At 42.4% G+C, this 24,190-nt stretch overlaps 1 protein-coding gene and 1 long non-coding RNA gene across 20 annotated transcripts in view; one reads left to right on the top strand and one right to left on the bottom strand.

Annotated features, from left to right (window-relative positions):
- The window catches only part of LOC140628667 (uncharacterized), an 84,928-nt gene that overhangs the window by 7,179 nt on the left and 53,559 nt on the right, over positions 1-24,190 (top strand). The gene's annotated exons all lie outside the window — the stretch shown is intronic.
- The window catches only part of DMD (dystrophin), a 2,167,959-nt gene continuing 2,164,779 nt past the window's right edge, over positions 21,011-24,190 (bottom strand). For all 19 annotated transcript variants that reach the window (XM_072818058.1, XM_072818060.1, XM_072818056.1 and 16 more), the window contains one exon: positions 21,011-23,579. In XM_072818058.1, the coding sequence (XP_072674159.1) occupies positions 23,482-23,579 (98 nt within the window). In that variant the 3' untranslated portion in view covers positions 21,011-23,481. The remainder of the gene's footprint in view (positions 23,580-24,190) is intronic.

Genomic DNA, 24,190 nt, shown 5'->3' with positions numbered 1-24,190 from the left:
GGCTGGGCACTTTTGGGAACTCTGCCACTGATGATTATGGAAACTGGGTATATCTGCTGTTGCCCTGTCACAGTGACTCAGGCAGTGCCTGCTTCTCTATTTATTTATCTCAACCTCTATTTGTTTATTTACTTACTTAGTAATTTAATATGTTATTTTTAAATGTATTTTTTATTTTACAATCCAACACTTGGTGAAAGGGTCACCAGCTTCTGATTCAAAGGCCGGTGTAGGTGTGTCTCACTGGTGAAGGTTAGGGTTCTGTCTGTATTCTTGTGTCCTCTGCCTCCCATGGCTTACAAACTTATCTCCCCTACTTTGAATTAGGTATTTAGAAGGATATGAGAGAGAGAGAGAGAGAGAGAGAGAGAGAGAGAGAGAGAGAGATTGTAAGGATGAAGGCCAAATTTCAGAAATTACATCAAAAACCCTTTTACTACTTTATCGTCCCATCAGAAAGGCAATTTTAAACCTCTGAGTACTACTTTTTATAAACCATTAGACTTTCAGCTGTTACATGTTTTTTCCCAAGGAAAGTGTAAAACAGTCATCCTTACTCTTAGAAGAAAATTTACGTGATTATTTATATATTCTTGGGGGAGAAATTTCTAAGCATGACATGAAAGCCAGAGACCATAAAGGAAAATATTGATAACCTTTGCTACTTCAGAAAAAACACCATAAACAATGTTAAAACATTTGACAAATGGGAAAATATTTGCAACTCATATGACAGGAGACTAATGTCCTTAACATAATAATATCTCTTACAAACCGATAAGAAAGCCTTTAAAACCACAGTATAAAAATGGTCAGAGGATATGTACAAGTAATTCACAAAAGAAGGCAAATAGTTAACAGCCATATGAAAAGATACTCAACCTAACTATTAATAAAAATGCAAATGAAAACAATAGGGCATAATCTCCCCGACAGACTGGCAGGGACAAGAGAGATGTTGCAAACAGACTAAGCCAATTTGGCAGTCCAGCAAATGTCAAAGTCCTTAAGTGAACATATTAAAGCTGAGTGGTGGCCATATATACGTGCCCTCACAGGTATATATGCTAGTGGCTGGTTTATTACTATGAAATTAAATATTAGACCCGATTCTTCAAATTGTCTCAAACATATGAACACTTATTAGCAAGCAAGTACAAAAGAAGATGAAAGGCTTATTCTGTGGAAGATGCTCCTCTGCTGATAACGGAACTGGCTGGTTTTGTAGATGAGTCAGAATTGGAATCAGTGCACTGCTTCAGTGGAATCGGACACCTGGGCTGGAATTTCCTACGTTGCTCCTACAAGGGTTGTAGAGCTCGTGCAGTATTCTTAGCCGTAATACCACTTGCCAAGAAAAATACCTCTTTTCATTCCTAAAGTGCTATGTCACCCTCTCTGCAGATGTCACCCATCAAATGCTGTTTAAGTATCTCTGGATACTTCAAATGCAAGCCCACACTCACACTCCCAACTTGAGCACACAGAATTACCTTGGGCTCATACAGAAACAGTCAATATAACAATAGAAAATAAATGGGGAGAAACAGTCATTGCAGATTGGTACCTTTCTGTAAGGCAATTTGTCAACATATACAACAATATCAAGTGAACATACTCTACAAATCAGTGATACTACCTGTGTCATTTTATCCTAAGGAAGGAATTGAACACACGTGCAGAGAATCTGCCCATGAATGGGCATGGCTGCATTATTCTTAATAGTTCAGGGTTGCAAATAATCCAAATTTTGTTAGTAAGATAGTGATGCAGATCAGTGGTTGCTTGGTGGTGGGAGTGGGCGGGCAGGGTGGAAGGGATGCCAGGGCAGGATTACACATGGCCCAGAGGAAGCTTTTGGGATGATAGATGTATTCACTATCTTTGTGGTGATGATTTCATGAATGTATAGATCTATTAAAGCCTTTCAAATTATAGTCTTTAAACATATGCAGCTTATTGTATGTCAGTTTTATCTTAATAAAGGTGTTTAAACAATTCAGTTGATAATGGATAAATAATAATAAGGGGAAGATTTTTTTGACCACTTAACATGTGCCTGATACTATGTCAGGTCTTCTGCAAATCCTGTCTCTTGATTCTTACGTTAGCTCTTTGAATTCAGAACTATCATCATCCCTGTTTCTCATGGATGAGAAAACTGAGGTTTAAAGAACTGATGCCCTGTTCAGAGTTGCACATTTAGAAAGTAGCTAAGAGTAGGAATCAACAAACTGCAGCTCATGGACCAAATCCAGCCTGCCACCTGTTCTTGTAAATAAAGTTTTGTTGGAACACAGCCACGTCCATTTGTTTACATATTGTATATGTCTGCTATCACACAACAATGATAGGTTACAACAGAGATCACGTGGCTCATGTGATGGTTAATTTTATGTGTCTACTTGGCTAGGCCATGATACCCAGATATTTGGTCAAATATTATTCTAGACGTTGCTGTAAAGGCATTTTTCAGATAAGATTAGCAGTTAAACCAGTAGGCATTGAGTAAAATGGATTACCCTCCATCGTATGGGTAGGCCTCATCCAGTCACTTCATAGAAAAAGACTGATGTCTCTGGCAAAAGAGGGAATTCTGCTAGCAGACTGCCTTCGGGTTGCAATTCTTCTCTGGGGCTCCAGCATGATGGTCCACCCTGCAGATTCTGTTAGCTCACAGTCATGTTAGCTAATTCCTTAAAATATCTCTCTCCACATATAAATATGTAGAGAAAGAGAGACATAAATAGTAATATCTGTAGACACAAAGTCTATAGATATCTATATAGATCTGTATCTCTGTGTCTAGATATCTATAGATAGATCAGCCTGTACGTCTGTGTCTGCATCTATGTACCTTGTTGGTTCTGTTTCTCTGGAGAACCCTGAATAATATAGCCTTCAAATCTAAAACATTTATTTGGCCCTTTACAGAAGAAGTTTTCTAACCCTTAGTTTAGAGCTTGGATTAGAATCCAGACAAATAAGATGTAGAGCTTGCACTCTCAGCTATTACCATACACAAAACCTCCAACCAATGGAATGCTTTATGGCCACTAAAAATTATGATAGCGAGGGGTGCCTAGGTGGTACAGTCAGTTGGGTGTTTGACTCTTGGTTTTGGCTCACGTTGTGGTCTTGGAGTCATGGGATCGAACCCTGGTCAGGCCCTATGCTCAGCAGTCTGCTTGAGACTCTCCCTTCCTCTGCTCCTTCCCCTTGCATGCTCTCTCTCTGGAATAAATAAATAAATCTTTAAAAAAATTATGAGAGCTATGCTTACTGCTTTGAGAAAATGTTCAGAATTTATTGCTAAACAAAGAAAGCAGGTTATATCTGTGTTTATAGTATTATCACATTTCTATTAGAAAAAGTATGCATGGGGAAAGTTATAAAAAAAATATATGGAATATTGTTAACAGTGGTTTTCACCAAACACTGGATTATGAGTGGTTTTTACTTTTGCTTTATACCTCCTTGTATTGTCTGAATATTTCACAATGAACATATAATCAGAAGGAAAAATGACAAAGCAATTTTATTCTGAAATTGCAAAGAGAATGTCTAATGATTTTTTTTTATACTGCCTCAAAATTACCCCCAAATTATGTCCAGGTCAAGGTGTCTACATCAAAATGTACTTGATGGCAAAACAGTGACAGCTGTATAGTAACCACATCCCTCTCCGCTGTGTCCTCCTAGTTCATTTTCCATACAGCCGGCAGTCTGAGTGGTCTTTCAGAACTATTCATCTGACTGTGTTACTCTTGTGCTTAAATTCTTTCAATGGATTCCCATCTAAGGTCCAAATTGTTATTAGCGTGACACACAATGTTTTGGTCCTTGGCTCTTGCTGCACTTGTCTTGCCCATTCTGTTCCAGCCATACTGAGGTATGTGCAGTTCCTGAAAACACCCTGGTTCTTATCTTGGTCTGACAGGAGTTAGTTTCATTTTTGCCACTGAGAGCAATCACTAGATCTTATCTTTGTTTTTTCAGTTCCCAGAATAGTAATAAAAAGGGGAGTAAAAGATGGCTGAATGTATAGAATGCAGAACCTTTATGATGTTAATGAGTTTTCAACTTTGTTCCTGGTAGACAAGATGGCCAGAAAGGTGACATTTTATTTCATGGAGGTGTTGCTCTTGGGCACCTAATCATAAGATACTACATTGCTTGAATAAAAAGTATGTTTTTAGGTCTCTCCCTCTGTGACAAAGACCGGCTACATGTTTGCCAATCCATTTCCTTTCCCTGGGCACCCAGAAAAACTCCTTCTTAGCCTTCCTTGCAGTGAGTTTTGGAAATTGTGACTGAATTCTCACCAATGGGAATATGAACAGAAATGATCTGTGCCTTCCACCAATGTGCTTCCTGCATATTCTCATTTTCTGCTCCATGTGGTTGGACTCAAAGGCCTCCCAAATGGTGGAGTTGCAAGACTGTTCCCTGATCTATGATGTGGTCTAGGAAGAAATCTTTGTTGACTTTAGCGACTGAGACTGTGGGGTCTATTTGTTATTGAAGCCCAACCTAGCTTCTCCTGACTACACCATCTTCCAAAGAAAGTTTTATAACTCTGGTTGTTTATAAGCTGGGCAGTACTTACATGGTCACTTTAATTTGACACTTCAGAATGCAGATGTCGGACCATATCTCCTTATTCAGCTTCTTCATTTTTATTTTCCAAATGATTTGAAAGAGAAACATGGAGTAAGATAATGACTATTCAGTAGAAAGCAAAAAATAGTACAGAGCACAAATAACTCACAATTAGCATAACAATTCTTGCTATTAATGTGAATCATTCATTTCTTCTCTAAATTTTTTTATAGTTTAGAAATCTGCAGTGTTTAATAGAAAGCTCCAAATACACTGCCTTTTTGATGAAAGGGGGGTTGTATACATTTATCAAATACGTGCATATATTATGTGTTTAATTCGTTGATTCATTTATGTAGGGATGAAATCCAACCAAAAATTAATTAGGACCTACTGTGTGTGTTTTGTTGTACAGCAATGCTCTTCAGTTGGTATGCAGATGGGGTCGTTGGTAGATTAAAGCTGCTTTTCTGTTAAATAATCTTTGCTAAATGTGACTAGAAATGTGGAATTTTTTTTTATTGGCAATTATGATCCTTGGGCTGCATGTTACTCTATTAGACATCTGGCTGCCAATTCTGTACAGGACCTTTTCATGACCATCATATACTGCAGGGAACACTAATTTACTCTGAAGATCAAATTAATTGAAAAGGGGCTTTTCCAAACAAAACATGGGAAAAGATATTATCATAGTGCTTGCAAATGTAAGTGTTTGATCCAGTATAGGGGTCTTATCTATGACATTTTATCCGATTCTCCTTATTTAATTAGCACACTATCCTTGTGCTACCACTTTTAGCTTGTGGGAGCTTATATCATGACCTACGGCAGTTATTTCTTACCTGGATCCTCTAGTGGACTGGGAGTTACACACTAACCCCCATTTAGCTTCATATCCTAAGTGCCTGGCATGGAATAGAAACCCAATAGATGCTTATTTTATGCATATTCACATAATTATTTAGACTATCGTGCTTTCAGAGTTAGAAGAAACCCTTAAACAAACTCTGCTTTTATATCAGTACAGCAGGGTGGTATATAGTTTCAGGATATCAAAATATTTATTTACTTACTTACTGAGGTATAATTGACCTATAACATTATGCTAGTTTCAGATGTGCAACATAATGATTTGACATTTGCATACACTGCCAAATGATCATTGCAATAAGGGTCGTGACCATCTGTCACCATATATAATTACAGATTTTCTTCTTGTGACAAGAACGTTTGAGATCTACTCTCTGAGCAACTTCCAAATATACAATACCATTTTATTAGCTGCAGTCACTGTGCTGTCCATTACATCCCCAGGACTTATTTTATAAGGGGAAGTTTTTACCTTTTGTCTCCATTGACTCGTTTTCCTACCCCCCCATCCCACCCTTCTGGCAACCACCAATCTGTTCTCTGAATCTAGGAGCTAGGATACCAACATTTTTTTTAAAAAAAGATTTTATTTCTATATTGGTGAGAGACACAGAGACACAGGCAGAATGAGAAGCAGGCTTCTCTTGCAGGGAGCCTGATGCGAGACTCAATCCCAGGATCCTGGGATCATGCCCTGAGCCAAAGGCAGATGCTCAACCACTGAGCCACCCAGGTGCCCCAGGATTCCAAAATTTTTAAAGAGAAACATGGTAGGAGAGTGGGAGGAGGTGGAAGAAAGATTTAAAGAAGACTTTACTTTGTGACCTGTACTAGAGCAGAATGCCAGAATGGGCTACAGGGTGTTAATGTATTGTGAGGTGCTGGGACATCTTGTCATATGCGGAAAAGAACAGGTTTAGATGAGACATCCAGCCAAAGAAGCCAGGGGAGGTAAAGGTTTGTTGTGGGGCTGTTAGACATTCTTTTTTTTATTTATTTTTATAAATTTATTTTTTATTGGTGTTCAATTTGCCAACATGTAGAATAACACCCACTGCTCATCCCATCAAGTGCCCACCTCAGTGCCCGGCACCCAGTGACCCCCACCCCCTGCCCACCTCCCCTTCCACCACCCCTAGTTCGTTTCCCAGAGTCAGGAGTCTCTCATGTTCTATCTCCCTCTCTGATATTTCCCACTCATTTTCTATCCTTTCACCTTTATTCCCTTTCACTATTTTTTATATTCCCCAAATGAATGAGACCATATAATGTTTGTCCTTCTCCGATTGACTTATTTCACTCAGCATAATACCCTCCAGTTCCATCCACATCGAAGCAAATGGTGGGTATTTGTCATTTCTAGTGGCTGAGTAATATTCCATTGTATACATAAACCACGTCTTCTTTATCCATTCATCTTTCGATGGACACTGAGGCTCCTTCCACAGTTTGGCTATTGTGGACATTGCTGCTATAAACATCGGGGTGCAGGTGTCCTGGCATTTCACAGCATCTGTATCTTTGGGGTAAATCCTCAGCAGTGCAATTGCTGGGTCATAGGGCAGGTCTATTTTTAACTCTTTGAGGAACCTCCACACAGTTTTCCAGAGTAGCTGCACCAGTTTACATTCCCACCAACAGTGCAGGAGGGTCCCCCTTTCTCCATATCCTCTCCAACATTTGTTGTTTCCTGTCTTGTTAATTTTCCCCATTCTCACTGGTGTGAGGTGGGATCTCATTGTGGTTTTGATTTGTATTTCCCTGATGGCAAGTGATGCAGAGCATTTTCTCATGTGCTTCTTGGCCATGTCTATGTCTTCCTCTGTGAGATTTCTGTGCATGTCTTTTGCCCATTTCATGATTGGATTGTTTGTTTCTTTGCTGTTGAGTTTAAGAAGTTCTTTATAGATCTTGGAAACTAGCCCTTCATCTGATATGTCATTTGCAAATATCTTCTCCCATTCTGTAGGTTGTCTTTAGTTTTTTTGACACTATCTTTTGCTGTGCAAAAGCTTCTTATCTTGATGAAGTCCCAATAGTTCATTTTTGCTGTTGTTTCTCTGCTGTTAGACATTCTTGTTTGAGCTTCTCCCCTGCCTACATTGCTCTCGAATAGGACCAGACTTGATGGGACATGTGTTCTCCTATAAAAACTTCCAGAGGGAGTTGAACCCAGTGCCTCCAGTATTTAGCCAGGATGGTTGTTACTGTGTTCTTCCCTGTATATCCTCCCAAATTCTTTAAGCTATGATTTAACCCCCCACTCCTTTTTTTTTTTTTTTTTTGGTGGTGGTGGTGGGGTTCTTTCCTCAGTAGGGCTGGAGAACAACTAGTCATCATCTTGAACATAAGATGTGAAATCACCCCAGTTAGGATTTTTCCCCCTGTTGTATGAAATTCTAGTGCTCTTCTTTCTTTTAGGATCTTATTTGCTAAGCAGTCATGTCCATGACTCTCTGCTGGAATGTCGCTGGGTTGTCTCTTTCATCCCGAAGCTCTGAACACTACTCCATAAAAAGAACATGATGAATGCCCAGGGAAGAAAAGCTAATATATGTGACTTCCCGTGTACTTTGTCTCCTTCCAATGCCTTCATTCACTCAGAGCACATTCCATATGCCAGGAGTTCTAGATGCTCCGGGATATCATAGTGAACAAAACTGACCTAAATCCCGACCCTTATGAACTTTACATTCCAGCTAGGGGCGACAGATAAATATATAAGAATTAGATTATGCCAGCTGATAATAAATGTGACGTGGCAACGTGAAGTGGAGAAGGGCAAAGATAGAGTTGGGGTTGAGGTCTGACTCATGTCTAGGATAGGTTTGACTGAGAAGGTTGTTACAAAATGATGAGAGAAGACAATTTAGGTCATACAAAGAAACCTTTACACTTTATGAAATGGGCAGCCTCCACTTCCCAGGGTCCAGGGAATTACAGAATGGAGTGGAAGGCAGGAAACTTTTATAGGACAAAGAGTAGGGAACATGGAAATAAGTATAGAGCCCAGAGTTGGCTTGGTAGGTGGGTCTTGGCTGACTGGCTATACTGTATTTCTGGCCAAGCAGAGCATTTAAAGGGACACAAAAATTAAGTTTCAGTTTGTTGACGTGGCACACAGGCGGAAGGGCCCCATTTTGGGCCCAGACATTTGTTTCAGCAACATGAATTTTGAGTAAAGACCTCAAGGAGGTGAGGAAGCCAGCAAAACAGGCATCTAGGGGGCAGAGCAAATAGCCAGTACAAAGGCCCTGAGGTCAGAATTCGCTGGGGAGTTTCACAAACAGTAAGGTGGCAGTAAGATCCATGTAGCAGAGGGACAGAGGGACAGGTAGCCCGGCTGGGGACAGAGGTGCAGGTCGGCTTCTGTTAGGACCTTGCAGAGGCTAGAAGGACTTTGGCTTTTACTCTGGGACGTGGAGCCATTGATGGGTTTTCGGCTGAAAACTGGCCAGATCTGATTATGCCTTAACAGGATCACTCTGAAAAAACAAAAACAAAAACAAAAACAAAAACAAAAAAAACAAAAACCAGGATCACTCTGTGTGAACAAACGAGAGCCGGAAGGAGAGAGGGTGGCAGCTGGGAACCCAGCTGAAGACTATGGTAATGATCCAGCAGCATGCTTATGATGCCTCAGACCAGGGCAGTGGAAGCAGACCTGGGGAGAAGTGACCAGATTCTAGACATATTTCAAAGGGAGGGCCCATCACTTGTTGATGTGAGTAAGAAAGAAAAGGAAGAGTCACAGATGATGATGCTTTTTGGCCTGAGCAATTGGAAGGATGGAGTTGTCATTAACGGGGGAGAGAATGTTTGAGATGGTGGCAGGGAGGTGGCTGTGGTGGATACCTCGGGAGCTCAGTGTCAGACACGGTAAGTTAGAGAAGGCCATCAGACTTCCAGGTAGAGATGCTGAAGAGGCAGCCGGATCTGCAAGGAGGGAGTTCAGGGACCAAGTTCCGGCTGGAGACACCCACCCCGGAGTCACCGTCGCATTGAAGGTATTTATTTATTTATTTATTTATTTATTTATTTATTTATTTATTTATTTATTTATCTATCTATCTATCTATCTATTTATTTATTTATTTATTTTTATTGGAGTTCAATTTGCCAACATATAGCATAACACCCAGTGCTCATCCAGCCAAGTGCCCCCATCAGTGCCCATCACCCAGTCACCCCTACCCCCCGCCCACCTCCCCTTCCATCACCCCTTGTTCATTTCCCAGTTAGGAGTCTCTCATGCTCTGTCACCCTCGCTGATATTCACTCATTTTATCTTCTTTCCCCTTTATTCCCTTTCACTATTTTTTATATTCCCCAAATGAATGAGACGATATAATGTTTGTCCTTCTCCGATGGACTTATTTCACTCAGCATAATACCCTCCAGTTCCATCCACGTTGAAGCAAATGGTGGGTATTTGTCGTTTCTAATGGCTGAGGAATATTCCATTGTATACATAGACCACAGCTTCTTTATCCATTCATCTTTCGATGGACACCGAGGCTCATTAAAGGTATTTATAGCCAGGGGACCGAATGAAGTCAGCAAGCCAGCATTCACATTAAAGACAGGAGTTTCCGGGATCACTGGGTGGCTCGGCGGTTTAGCGCCTGCCTTTGGCCCGGGGCGCGATCCTGGGGTCTTGGGATCGAGTCCCACATCGGGCTCCCGGCGTGGAGCCTGCTTCTCCCTCTGCCTGTGTCTCTGCCTCTCTCTCTCTCTCTCTATGTCTATCATAAATAAATAAATAAACCTTAAAAAAAAAAAAAGGAGTTTCGAGGAGTGAGCCTGGGGCCCTACCACAGGAGGGGGGAGTGTTTGTAAAAATAGGAGCGCACATCCAAGCACATCACACAGAAGCGTTTTGCGGGGCGCAACCATGAGGGAGTCAGCTTTGGGGAGGAGGGCGATTCCGCTCGGTGTGGGGTGGGAGGAAAGGATCCTGCTGTGCAGAACGTGAGGGGACATGAATATGAACGCTTGAGGAGTGGGAGTGCAGGAACGCGGGCAGAAGGCAAGGCCAAGGTCTGAGCCCCGTGGGCCCAGGATGGAGAGACAGGTGGAGCCGCTTACGCTCCTCTTCTCTTGGTTTGCAGCTGTTTCCCAGGAAAACTAATGGCAGCGGTTTGGAGCGCACTCTCTGACCTCCGGAGATGGAGTGTTTTCTGCAGAGGAAGCGCTCACCTGCAGGAAGTTTCCCAGGATTGATCACGTGTGGCAGGTGGTGGTGGTGGGGGGAGCCGCGAGCTGGTGGGAGGAGGGGCAGGTGGGGCAGAGGAGCGCCCCTGCGGTGTGATTGCCTCTGGGGCTGGGATGGCCCTTCCACACTGTCCCCAAATGAGGCGGGGTGTGTGTGTGAGACTAGGTGTTTGTATGATTCCATCAGCCAGTTCTTGGCCCCGGTGGTTTCCCTGTGAGAGGTGGTGTTACTGTGCAAAGGACAGTTGCCTGAGGCTGAAGGCAGTGCCCAGAGAGGGACACCGCTGTGAGCCGTGGGCAGCCGGGGTGCGGATGGCGTGGCCCCAAGACGACAGGGAAAGTGTCAGGAGCACTGCGGTGTGCACCTCGAGCAGCTACAAGCCGCACACGCGCTGAGGTCAGATGTTACATTTAAAGGAACGCAAATGGGGATCCCTGGGTGGCGCAGCGGTTTGGCGCCTGCCTTTGGCCCAGGGCGCGATCCTGGAGACCCGGGATCGAATCCCACGGCGGGCTCCCGGTGCATGGAGCCTGCTTCTCCCTCTGCCTGTGTCTCTGCCTCTCTCTCTCTGTGACTATCATAAAATGAATAAAAAAAATTAAAGGAACGCAAATGAATGGGGATCACGTGTTTCTCCGCCTTTGGGAAACATCTCTTCGTTTCCTGGCTTTTCTCAGATGGTCGATGTTTCCATCTGGGGTATCGTCCATGAATTACTTTAGGGAAGGGACTAGACGGTCGGACAAAATGGGAAAAGTATGCAGGAACTAATACCCTTAAAACCTAAGGGCGGGAGCCGGCCAGTGAGGGAGAATATGCAAAGAACGCAGCGGTATTCGGGTTGGAAAAGGGACCCGCTAGTTGTCTGCCCTTTGCCTAGGAGGCACCGGGAAATGTGTGTGTGTGTGTGTGTGTGTGTGTGTGGCAGGGGGACTGCAAAGTGAGAGAGTGTCATGTGTGAAGAATTGTCCCAACGCAAAGGCCAAGCAGAGGTAGGGTGGCCGGGCAGTTTATTCTACCACCAGGGCGTTGTTGAGAGTGGAAGCGTTTTATTAAGAATTACGTGGGGCAGCCCGGGTGGCTCAGCGGTTTAGCGCCGCCTGCAGCCCAGGGTGTGGTCCTGGAGACCCAGGATCGAGTCCCACGTCGGGCTCCCTGCGTGGAGCCTGTTTCTCCCTCGGCCTGTGCCTCTGCCTCTCTCTCTCTCTCTCTCATGAATAAATAAAGAAAATCTTAAAAAAAAAAGAATTACGTGAAGACGACTGGCATAAACCATGAATGAGGCCTTCAGGCCCTGGTGTAGGGGCTGGCGGTTATCCACGCAGGGTAGAGGCCCAGTCAAGCCCGGGATCACGGTGTGAGGAGTGTAAGCAAGAACTTCCCATATGGCTTGGAGTCCCCTATTGCTGTAATGGCCATGAAAGGGGAGTTACCCTTCTTAGCCACAAATATCTGACGGATACCAGTTGTCAACGTGCCTAAGATGCTGAGGTTTAGTATGAGCAGGAATTGTTGAACCAGTAACCTCGACTCTCGTGGTGGTTTAACTGTTCCCTTAGCGCGGTGCTTCCCAACTGTTGGCACGTCGCGCCCTACAGAGATTGGCTTTTAATTGCAGGGCATTCTGGGTTACCCACAGCGGCTAAAGGTCACCTTTCTGGCCACGCCCAAGCCTTCAAGGTTTAAGACCCGGGCACTCCTGGGACGCAGTGGGGTACACGGAGGCTCGGCCTCACCAAGTGAGTCTGGAAAGCCTAAGAAGTTAAGAATAAAGCAGAGATGGCGAAGTATACCTAATCCATGGTTTTAATACTTTATTGAATTTAGTAATAATTTGTTATGGTGCTTAAAATGTGACAACTTGGCGACATTAGCCTTAGGTTCCAACTTGAAAAATGTGTCTTTTTAAAATGCGATTTCGCAACGAATAGTATGAGCAAAGGGCCTTGGGCTCCTACGGTATCCGGTGTCTGCAAGTTTCAGGGACTCTGGGCCAGCGCATGCGCAGTTCACTCTCCCAGTTGGCCAATGGGGGCAGGGGTGGTGGGGGGGGGGGGGGCAGGCTGTAAGTGCGGGTCCAGAGAGAGGGGCAGGCAGAGGATGGGCTTGATTCGCTGAGCTTCAGAGCTCCATGGAATCAAGCCCCAGGCGCTGCTTTACTTTCCAGAAGCAGTTGAATCTCATGGGAACCTCGGATTCCATGGGAACAGCAAGGGTGAAAAACGCCTGGGTGCTCCTGTGCTGGAAGCCCCTCCTCCCAGAGTCATTCTTAAGAAATGTGCCTCATGCCCCGGATAAACCAAACTCCAGTCACCGTCCCTCAGTGCCCCATCAGAGTCACAGTGTGGAGGTGACCTGCTCCAGGGGCCTGGCCAGGTGTGGAAGACCAGGATCTAGCCTAAAGGCCGCGTAGGGGTGCGAGCACCGAAAGCCAGAAAGGGTGACTGATCTACACAGGCCAAAAGTCTGTTGCCTTCCAGGAGGCCAGAGGACCTCTGGGAGCCAGGTTTCTGGTGTGGGCCCCCAAGGGGCCCCATTTCATGTCTGCCAAGGTCCACAGCAACCCAGGGTCACTGTCCCATTATTCTCACTCCAGTTGTTTCTCTTGGCAGCAGGAAGGTGTCTGAGGTGTCTGGAATTCCTCCCAGGAGACCATCACCACCTGTTCCTCAAACCTTTCCCTTAAAGAACAAGGTCTTTCTGACCCAGCCCAACTGCTTGTCTTTTTGAGAATACCACTCCCACAGGTGTCAGGTGATATCACATTGTGACTTTTGATTTGCATTTCGCTGATGATGAGTCATGTTCAGTACCTTTTCAGGTATGTGTTGACCATCTGAATGGCATCTAAATGTCTATTTAGATGTTCTGCCCGTTTGAAAACAGGATTGTTTTTCTTTCTTTCTCTTTCTCTCTTTTTTGCCAATGAATTGTAGGAGTTCTTTATATATTTTGGCCAGCCATCTGGTCCTGGACTCTTGTTTGTTGTGAGGTTTTTGATTACTGATTCATCTCCTTACTAGTAATGAGTCTTTCTGGATTTTCTCTGTTGTTTCATCTCAACGTATTTGTGAATTTTCCAGTTTTCTTCTTAGAACCGATTTCTAGTTAAAACCACTGTAGTGTAGGAAAGATGCTTGATATGATTTCAGTCTCCTTAAATGTATTAAGACTGGTTTTGTCGACTAGCATATGATCTGTCCTGGAGAATGTTACATGTACACTTGAAAAGAATGTGTATTAAGTTGTTTTTGGATGGAATGTTCTGTTTATATCTGTGTAAGCCCGATGTTTCCTTATTAATTTTTTGTCTGAATGATCTATCCATTGGAAGTGGGATATTAAAGCCCCTACTACTACTGTATTGCTGTGTATTTCTCCCTTTAGGTCTGTCAATTTTTGCTTTATATATTTAGGTGTTCCTATATTGGGTGCATAAATATATACAAATATTACATCCTCTGGTTGGATTGACCCTTTTATCATTGTGTAATGACCTTTGTCGCTTACTACAGTCTCTTGGAAAGTCTGTTTTGTCTGACATATGTATAACTAACCAAGCTTTCTTTTGTTTTTCATTTGCATGGAGCGTCTTTGGCCATCCCTTCTCTGTTAGCCTATGTATGTCCCTAATGCTGAAGTCAGTCTCTTATAAGCAGCATAAAGTTGGGTCTTGTTTTTAATCTTGTCAGCCACTCTGTCTTTAGATTAGAGAATTTAGTCCTCAGACATTTAAAGTAATTATTAATAGGTATTACTGCCATTTTGTTCATTGTTTGCTGGTTGTTTGGAATTCCTTTGTTCCTTTCTTCTTATGTTCTCTCCCTTGGTGAAATGATGCTTTTTTGTAGTAGTATGCTTAGATCCTTTTTTTTTTTTTTGTCTTTTGTGTATCTCCTGTGGGTTTTTGCTTTGTGGTTACCATGAGGCTCACATAAGGCATCTTTCTTACATTTCTAATGGTCTATTCTAAGTTGTTATCAACTTGAGTTCACATGCATTCTAAAGCTCTACGTTTTTACCTTCATCCCCCAATTTTTTTGATGTCATAATTTACATCTGTCTTGTGTATACATTAAGAAATTATTGTAGTTATAGTCATTTTTACTACTTTGGTTTTTGTTTTTAGAGAGCATGTATGTGGGGGAGGGGCAAAGGGAGAGGGAGAGAATCTTAAGCAGTCTCTGCACAAAGCTTGGAGCCCAACATGGGGCTTGATGTTATGACCATGATATCATGACCTGAGCTGAAACCAAGAGTTGGATGCTTAACTGAGTCACCCAGGGGCCCTGAAACTTTGTTTTTTTTTAACCTTCATACTAAATTTATAAGTGATTAACCCACCACCATTACAACATTAGATTACTCTGAATTTACCTATATATTTATCATTACCAGTGAGATTTATACTTTCATGGTTCCCTGTTATGAATTTGTGCCCTTTCATTTCAACTTTAAGCAGTCTAACATTTCTTAGAAGGCCAGTCTAGGGCTACAATCCTTTAGCTTTTCATCTCTGGAAAATTCTTTCACTTCTGAAGAACAACTTTGTTGGATAGAGTATTCTAGTTGGCAGGTTTTTTTCGTTCAGCACTTTGAATATAACGTGAAACTCCCTTCTGGCCTGTGAATTTTTGCTTAAAAATCTGCTAATGGTCCTTTGAATGTAACAATTTATTTTTCTCTTGCGGTTTAAAAAATCCTTTCTTTAACTTATGACACTTGAATTATAATGTGTCTTGGCTTGGTCTCCTTGGAGTCCTCTTCTTTTCAACTCTCTGGGTGTCCTGGATCCGGATGTCTGTCTCTGTTCCTGAGGTTATGGTGGTTTTTAGCCATTAGTTCTTCAAATCAATTTTCTGCCCCTTTCTCTTCCCTGTTGTTGAACCCAACTGTTGAATGTGTCCTTTTAGTTACTGTATTCTTTTTTTTAAAGGATTTTATTTTATTATTTAAAGATTTTATTCATTTCCTCATGAGAGACACACACACAGAGAGAGAGAGAGAACCAGAGACACAGGCAGAGGGAGAAGCAGGCTCCACGCAGGGAGCCTGACATGGGAGTGGATCCCAGGTCTCCAGGATCAGGCCCTTGGCTGAAGGTGGCGCCAAACCGCTGAGCCACCGGGCTGCCCCCTTAGTTACTGTATTCTTAAGCACTAAGATATCTGGTAATTTTAAAAAAGATTTATTTATTTATTTGAGAGAGAGTGAATGTGTGTGCATGTGTACCCCCCCCCCACACACATACATACAAGCAGGAAGAGTAGGGGGAGAGGGAGAGAGAAAACTCAAGACGACTCGATGCTGAGTGTGGAGCCTGATGCAGGGCTCCATCTCACAACCCTGAGATCATGACTTTAGTCAAAACCAAGAGTTGAATGTTTGACCGACTGAGCCATACAGGCACGCCTCTGTTTGGCATTTTAGTATATTTTTTCTTTGGTAAAATCCTCATTTTATTTATTGTCTTCCTGACCTTGATGAGTATACTATCACTGTTATTTTGAACTTTGTATCAGGTAAATCACTTATTCCTATTTCATTAAGATTTTTTTCCCCGAGGTTTTATCTTGTTCTTTCATTTGGAACACATTCCTTGCTTCTTTTCCCTTGATTCTCTGCATTCATTTCTATATATTAGATGAAATAGCCACTTCTCCTGGTCTTGAAGGAGTGGTCTGTGTAGGAGATGGAACCTTATCATTTAACCCCACCCAGCTCTAGGTTGTCTCTCAAATTTTTGTGATTGCCTAGCAGCATTCGTTTAAATTTTTTTTATTTAAATTAAATTTAATTAACATATATTGTATTATTAGTTTCAGAGGTAGAATTCATTCATAAGTTGCATATCCCACCTAGTGCTTATTACATCAAGTGCCGTCCTTAATGCCCATCCCCCCAGCCACCTCCCCTCCAGCAACCCTTAGTTTGTTTCTAGCATTAAAAGAGTTTATGGTTTTCCTCCATCTCTGTTTTCCTCTTATTTTATTTTTCCTTCCCTTCCCCTATGTTCTTCTGTTTTGTTTCTTAAATTCCACATAGGAGTGAAATCATATGGTATTTATCTTTCTCTGACTTATTTTGCTTAGCATAATACCCTCTAGCTCCATCCACATCATGGCAAATGGCAAGATTTCATTCTTTTTGATGGCTGAGTAATATTCTATCATGTATATCCCACAACTGCTTTATCCATTCACCCATCAATGGACATCTGGGATCTCTCCCTAGTTAGGCTATTGTGGACATGGCTGAAGCAGCAGTCTTTGTTCTTAGTAGCTCCCAGCAGTTGAGGGTGTGCCAAGATCTGTTTGTGTCAGCATGTAGATGCAGGCTAATTGGAAGCTAGACCCTCTCTTTCAGAGGAAGACTGTGGGATGAGTGTTCCTGCTGCCTTTGCACTGTACTCTGGGGATGGGAGGCATGGATATCCAATGAAGAACTGTTTCTCTGTTTGGTACAGTCCCATGGGACTGAGAAACATAAGCCTTACTGGCCACCAGAGCCAGGTGAGCAAGGGTGTTGCCTGGGCAGTAGCTGCACAAATCAAGGCACCAGACATGTGCCCAAGCTCCTTTATGGGAGACACCAGTGCCCTGGAATGAAGTGGAGGGAGATACAAAGAGAGCATCCTCTGGTTTCTGTGGAGTATTGCAATCTGCCCTTCAACGTGTTTCAATTAGGAGCCGGTCTCTCAGGCCATAGCCATTAAGATGAGCAAACAGGCCCCTTTTAGGAAGGCCTGGGTGTTACTGCATGCTGCCTCTGTGCCATGCCCTGGGAGGACAGCTGGGTAAGAACTGTTTCTCTGTCTGTGATGGTCCTGTGGCACTCACGAAGGTAAGCCCAACTGGCTACCAGAGCCAGAGGATGAAGGGGCAACCCCTGGACAGTAGCCCCCCAAACCAGAGTGCCAGACATGTTCATAAGCTCCTTCTGGGAGAGACTGGCAGTGTGGAGCAAGGCCGAGGAGGAGCACAGAGCATCCGCTGTCCTCTGGGGTCTTTGGGGAGGGTTGCAGTCCATCCCTAGCTAGGTGTGAAACTCGAAGTCTGCCCCTTGGGCCACAGCTATGAATATAAGCAAATAGGCCTCTTTTAAGGAAAGACTGAGCATCTGAGTCTGCTGCCTCTTGCTTCTGTGTTGTGCCCTAGGGGGTCAGCCATGGTGAGTTTGCTTGAGCCCTTTACCAACTGTTTCCTTGTTCACCACAGCCTTGTGGATCTCCTGGACCAGCCCTTTGGGATCTTGAAGCTAGATGTTTTGGGGGTCCCATATCTCTCAAGGAAGTCTTAAAAGTTGGGGTGCCAGATGTGGGGTCCAAAGTCATCACTCCTCAGAGAGAAGCTGGGAGTTGTGAGTTTCCTCCTGGCTGTGTGTCACTGTGCCAGGGACAAGGTTTATGGGGATGTTGTGTCTTAGACTCTCCTACTGGTTTTGGCAGTCGCATGATATGTATAGGAGTCACTCAGTTTCTGGGTTTCTTACAGAGGGACTCCTGTATATGGGTGTAGACTGAGTGTGTCTGTGGGAGGAGGTGAATTTGGGAGGCTCCTATGTTGCCATCTTAACTGAAACTCCCTGAAAGTGTGCCTATTTTACACAGATCATTGACATTAATACATATGAAAATAGTAAGATTTTCCAAGTGAACCTAAAGGCTTAAGAATAATTAGGTTTTAAAATGTATACCAAGTGGAGAAACCACCTTTACCAGGGTATAAAGTTAACATCACCAAGAATGGGACAGACCATCATAACATGCCTCCTACTATGATGTGCTGAGGACACATCATCACTTGTGTCCTATTCCTGCCAAAAACACATACTCTGAATCTAATCATAAAGGGCATAGGAGACAAACCAAAATGGAGGCACATCTTACAAAGTCACTGGCTCATACTCTTAAAATATGTGAAAGTCTTTGAAGACAAAGAAAGGCAGAGAAACCATTCCAGATCAAAGAAGATTAGAGACAGGACTAAATGTCATGAGATCGTGAATTAGATCCAAGACCAGATCAGGGAAACACATGTAACTAGGAAAGACCCTGCAAACTGACAACATTTGGATATGGCTGTGTAGATGTTATCTTTACTGCTGTTTCTTTATTTTGATAATTTTCATGTAGTTATGCAAGAGAATGTTCTAGTTTTCAGAAAATTTTCCTGAAATATTTAAATATAAAGGGGCATGATGTCTGAAACTTAATTCTCAAAATAGTTTAGGAAGAAAATAGACTCTATATGGAAGGAAAACGTAAATGGTGCAATATGCAGTTTTTGAATGTGGATAAAGGGCACATATGGGTTCTTTGTGCTCTTCTCACAATGTTTTTGTGAGCTCGAATTATCTCCTAGAAGAGCTAAAACTCGATCCTGTATGTGTATGTATAAAATATGCACATTCAAATATATAGGTATAGAATTTAAGCCTCACGTTACTATATGTAATCTTTGCTGTATAAGAAAGCCACTCTCAAACATCCCCAAACTTCTCTCTGTCTCTCTCTCTCTCTCTCTCTCTCTCACACACACACACACACACACACACACAATATTATTATGGAAAGTCTGAGTGTAGTTGTTCTCATGTTATCAAATAAGTACATGAGATCACAACACTATGCTGTCCATGGAGTGATGGGGAATGTGTCTGTGGTTCCTCTAGTGGTCATACTACTGTGGGAAAGAGTTCCATTCATGTCCTTGCTACCCTTAATTTGAAGGAAAGTCTTTGCAAGTGTGCCACTGCTCATGTTTGTATTCATTCCACCATCAGAGTGTTGCAGATTCAGGGAAATCCCATCACAGCTCCATAGGACACATCCATGCGTCTTGGTGCTTTGCCCTAAACACACGTTTTGCTTGCCAGTGCACTGTCTGCACTGGCTTGATCCATTTTACATTTTAACTGAAATAATTGCCTCCCCTCCAACCTGTGCCAAGTGTGGAAATGGAAAGCCAAACCCTGCCTCAGAGTCCTCCACACACCGTTGTGGCAGGCATGGGGAAGTGTTGTATTCCTTGGTAACCTAGCATCCTCCCATCCAAACAGCTAGTCTGAGTGTCTCTAACAAAGGTGGGTTTGGGGAATGGCAGGAGGGAATACATGATTGATTGAAATGGGACAAAAAGTAGTCTTGGAGCATGTGGACTTCAGGGGTGATCTTTCCAATCAGTAGTTGTTTGGGCGGGCATCATCAGCTCACTTTCAGAAACCAAGCAGGTGATATTCCTAGCAGGGATGCCATACTCCCTTAGTCTTATTCTCAATGAGCTTGACCCTCTCCTACTGTTTCCAGAGTCACTAGAATAGGTTTTACCTCATGGACTTGGCAATTTCTTTGGACCCCTGGCATGTGAACACAGTTGGGGAACTCCTCTCCATGATCTTGGTTGGAGGCAAAGATACCCCCCCCCCTTAGGGGAGCCAACATGGCTACTCCTTGTCCTCCCCTCCTCGGCAGTTGGGACAGAAGCAAAGCAGGACGGGAGTGTGAGGATCTCTCTCTGGTCCTGATCATGACTTGTGTGTGGTAGGGCTATCCTCCCCAGAACCAGTTGTGAGGTCTCCTTTTAGGTGAGACTTGTATCGCTCAGATTGCCCCTTAGATTTGGTGTTACCAACAATAACAGAAGTGATGAATTCTCTTGAGAAGCAAGTGTAAATTGCATACTGGCTAATTCATCTACTTGTGATTACTAAAACAGGAAACCAAATAAGCACTGTGACTACTGCTGCACCAAAATGATCTCCCAAGCTCCACACATGGCTTACCACCTGTAATCCAGAAATCTCACCTGTAGGAACATGTCTCACAGATAAGATTTTTGCACGAGGGACATGACAGGGAAGATGTGCAGTATAGTTTGTCACAGGAAGAGATATAAAACAACCCATGTGTCCCACCAAAGAGGACAGCTTAAGTAATATCCCACTAACACCCACCGGACTATTATGCAGCTATAAAAAAGGATGAGAAAACATGTTATGTATTGAGATGGAAATATCTATTTGGATAGGATTAAGAGTGGCTGGATCTCTGGAGTTCATTCTCAATCAAGTGCATAGAAAACTATGTCTCAGGTGTAATAAAAGGACAAAAGGCAGAACATGTGTTTGTAATTGCTTTCATGATCACAACCATTTGGAAGGAGACGCGGAAATTAACATTTGCTCATAGGCCAGTGTGGATGATGTGGGAAGTGGGAGTATTTTCAGCACTTGGATTTCTCAATTTTTTTTTTTTTACTTGTCAACCATATGAATGTATTACATAGTTAAAAATCAAAAACAAAGTACTGTACTCAACACTTTTTTTGTAACATAACTGCGTGCTTTATTGAGATACACAGTAAAGCAGTAATATAATACAATAGTAAGGCATATATTTGGTGAAGTCTGATATGTTGTGAAAATGCAGTAAAACTGAAGTTTAAAAAAATAATTAGTAAATGTTACAGTGTTGGTGTTAAAACACAATATATTATGATACTCAAGAACCCAGTACCTGAAAACAATGACAGAACATGCCACGTGATGTTTATGCTTCAGTTACATTATGATTTACAGTTTAATACTTGGTGGTTATAAAGAACACGGAATAATGTCCAAATTATGCTTAAAACGTAGCAATAAAGCTCTCAATTTTTATTCAAATATTTTGACAGACTCACTCCAGAACTAATGTCTAAAAGATAAAATGAAAAGATTAAAATAAAATTATGCACGCTATTTACCTCTGCTTTTAGAATGAAACTTAAAACTGCTTAGTAGAAGTAACACAACCCCTTGTTTTAAATCATGGTTAAAAAAAAAATCTGCGGGGAAAGAAAAAGTCCAGTGTCACATAAAGGAGAAAAAATGCAAGACCAAAACCAAATCTTCATGTCATTCTGTTACCTTAGAGCTTTGGGTTTTCCTTTGGAAATGACAGTGGGGGAAAAAATGGAGAAAAATGTTCACATGATGGACAAGTAGTGAAGCTGTGAAATCAGGTGTGCACGATTATTAGGAACACCCCAAAACCAAAGTGAGGTAGAAATAGCATGAGAAGCCATGTTGGATGTTAATTGTCATTAATAAAATAATAGACAAAACCCACTCTGCAAAAGTTAATGATACTTGATCTAAGAGGTAACAGATTTGCAAAATAATAGGTCACATGGTGATTTCTAGTGAATGAATGAATGAAAACAAATGAAAGGCCAAGAAGATGATAGAGTAAAGCTTGTTCCTACCAGTTAGTCCTCTTGGGTTATTCTCTTTTTGAACAATGTTTGTATCTCTAACCTTCCTCACCCACCAGCAAGGGTTTGGAGTACCCTTTGGAACATGTGAATCCATCTACCTTCCCCCCTTACAAACCTGTGTGGAATTAGTTGTAGAGAAATGTGAAGTAGGGAAACACAGTTCATGGGCTTCTGGGTAGATATTTACCAGGAGCACACCATGATGAGGCTGTCTTACACACCTTCCCAAGGGTTATTTTAAATGAAGTCTTGTGGCATTTAAAAACTCCTTGCAATAGGGGAAAAATCTAAAAAAAAAAAAAAAAGCAGCAATAAAGCAAGAAAGCAAAACCCCCTCAAATGCCCACTGCTATTTCACTGTGAGGAGAGGGAAGTGATTTTGTTGTAATTACAAAGATCTCCATGTATGGTTATGAACATTCATCCAATCCTTTACTTGAAGAGTGACCCCCCTCCCTCCCAGGGATTGGCTGGGAGTCCACAGCCCTCCAGCCCTACTAGAAAGTCCTCCTCACTGTCTGGGAGTTAAAAATGTCTTCTGATGTCGTGACTTCCACTGAAGCATCATTAAATGTAGATCGTGGCATTGCCAGCAGCGGGAAGCTGAATGTATCAACCCATGGATTACTCTGACATAGTAAGTCCTGTGTATTCATTCGTATGTCCCTTTTAAAAGATTCAATAGCGTAGCTGTCAGTGGAAAGTTTCAAATGAGAAACATCTGGAGCCCCAGACAATGTTTTAGTGTGGTAGTTGCCTCCTGGTTTCAGGCTCCAGGGAAAATTCATTCTAGACCAAGCAGGTAAGCCTGGACGACCAGAAGCAATCTCTTGCCATTAGCAAGTGGCCAGATCATTTGACCAAGAAATTTCAAAGGTCTCTAGAAATTCAGATCTATTTCTCTATATACCTACAGTATTTACATACTTCTAGACATATAGATGCATAAAGCGAAAACCCACAGCCAGTTCCACTCAGTCACCAATTCCTAAAAGAGCCATATGAAGTAGTCATTTGGTGGTGTTAGAGGAAGTCCTATCTTTAATATGCCAGAAAAGAAAAAAAAAAACCATGAATTTCATGTGGATATCACACTAAAACGATGCAAAACAATGCGCTGCCTCAAAGTGTGTGTGTGTGTGTGTGTGTGTGTGTGTGTGTGTTTAGGGGTTTTTATAAACAACTTTTTTTTTATAAAGCACACTTTAGTTTACAATCTTTCTTTATAACTGTTATAAATTTTTAAACAACCCAAAAGCGTTCCATATAAAGAAATGGCAAGTTATTTAGCTATCAAGATTTTACATGTAGTTTTCTTATAACTTTTTTGTACAATTGCATAGACGTGTGAAACCTGCCATTGTTAACAAAACAATAACAGACTTAGAAACTACTGAAATCTACAGTATAGTACCACTACGCTTCACAAAAATATAGATTTGTTTTTTTTTTTCTTGTAAACTCTTACTGTCTAATCCTCTTTGTTGTATGAATATTATAAAAACCATGCGGGAATCAGGAGTTGTAAAACATTTATTCTGCCCCTTCTTCATCTGTCATGACTGAAACTAAGGACTCCATCGCTCTGCCCAAATCATCTGCCAAGTGGAAAAGGCTTCCTACATTGTGTCCTGGAAGACAAAGAGAAAGAGAGACTTGACACTAGGTGCAGACAGCGTCACCCCGACTCTTCGCCGATTGGGAAATCCTTCCCCACTTCTAGGTGAAGACAACACAGAAGCTGCACCGAGGGTCTACACAACAGGATTTGATTGTTCACCAGTTTCCAGGAAGAAGCAAAGCCTTGTTAAGAAGCCATTCCACGTTGTTAGTATCAGCTTAATACCGGATCGGGCTACTGTGGTCATTTCGGTGGAAAAGTGTCAGAGAGTGTGCTCATCTTCCCCGTGGAAACATCTAGCCAGAGGTTTCCACGGACAAGCACGAGATTCCCATTGTAACAGGACTATTTCATAATGGGATGGACCTTCCCCACCTTGTTGTGGGAGATTTACTTATTGTGCCCTTGTACTCAAATCCCGGGATTATCAAGCCACTCCCACCACAACTACCCCCACTGCCAGCACCACTGTGTATTGCCATCACCATTATCACCGCTGCCACCATGACTATGACACAGGAGCTTCATTTCCATGCCCTTTCAAGCCGCCGGCTCACTTCTAAGGCTATGGTGGAGGAGACTCTTCTTTCTCTGCTTTTACTTGAATTGAAAAACAAACTC

Source organism: Canis lupus, chromosome X, assembly GCF_048164855.1.
Source record: "Canis lupus baileyi chromosome X, mCanLup2.hap1, whole genome shotgun sequence".
Lineage (NCBI taxonomy): Eukaryota > Metazoa > Chordata > Mammalia > Carnivora > Canidae > Canis > Canis lupus.
This window is presented reverse-complemented; position numbering and strand designations above follow the sequence as displayed.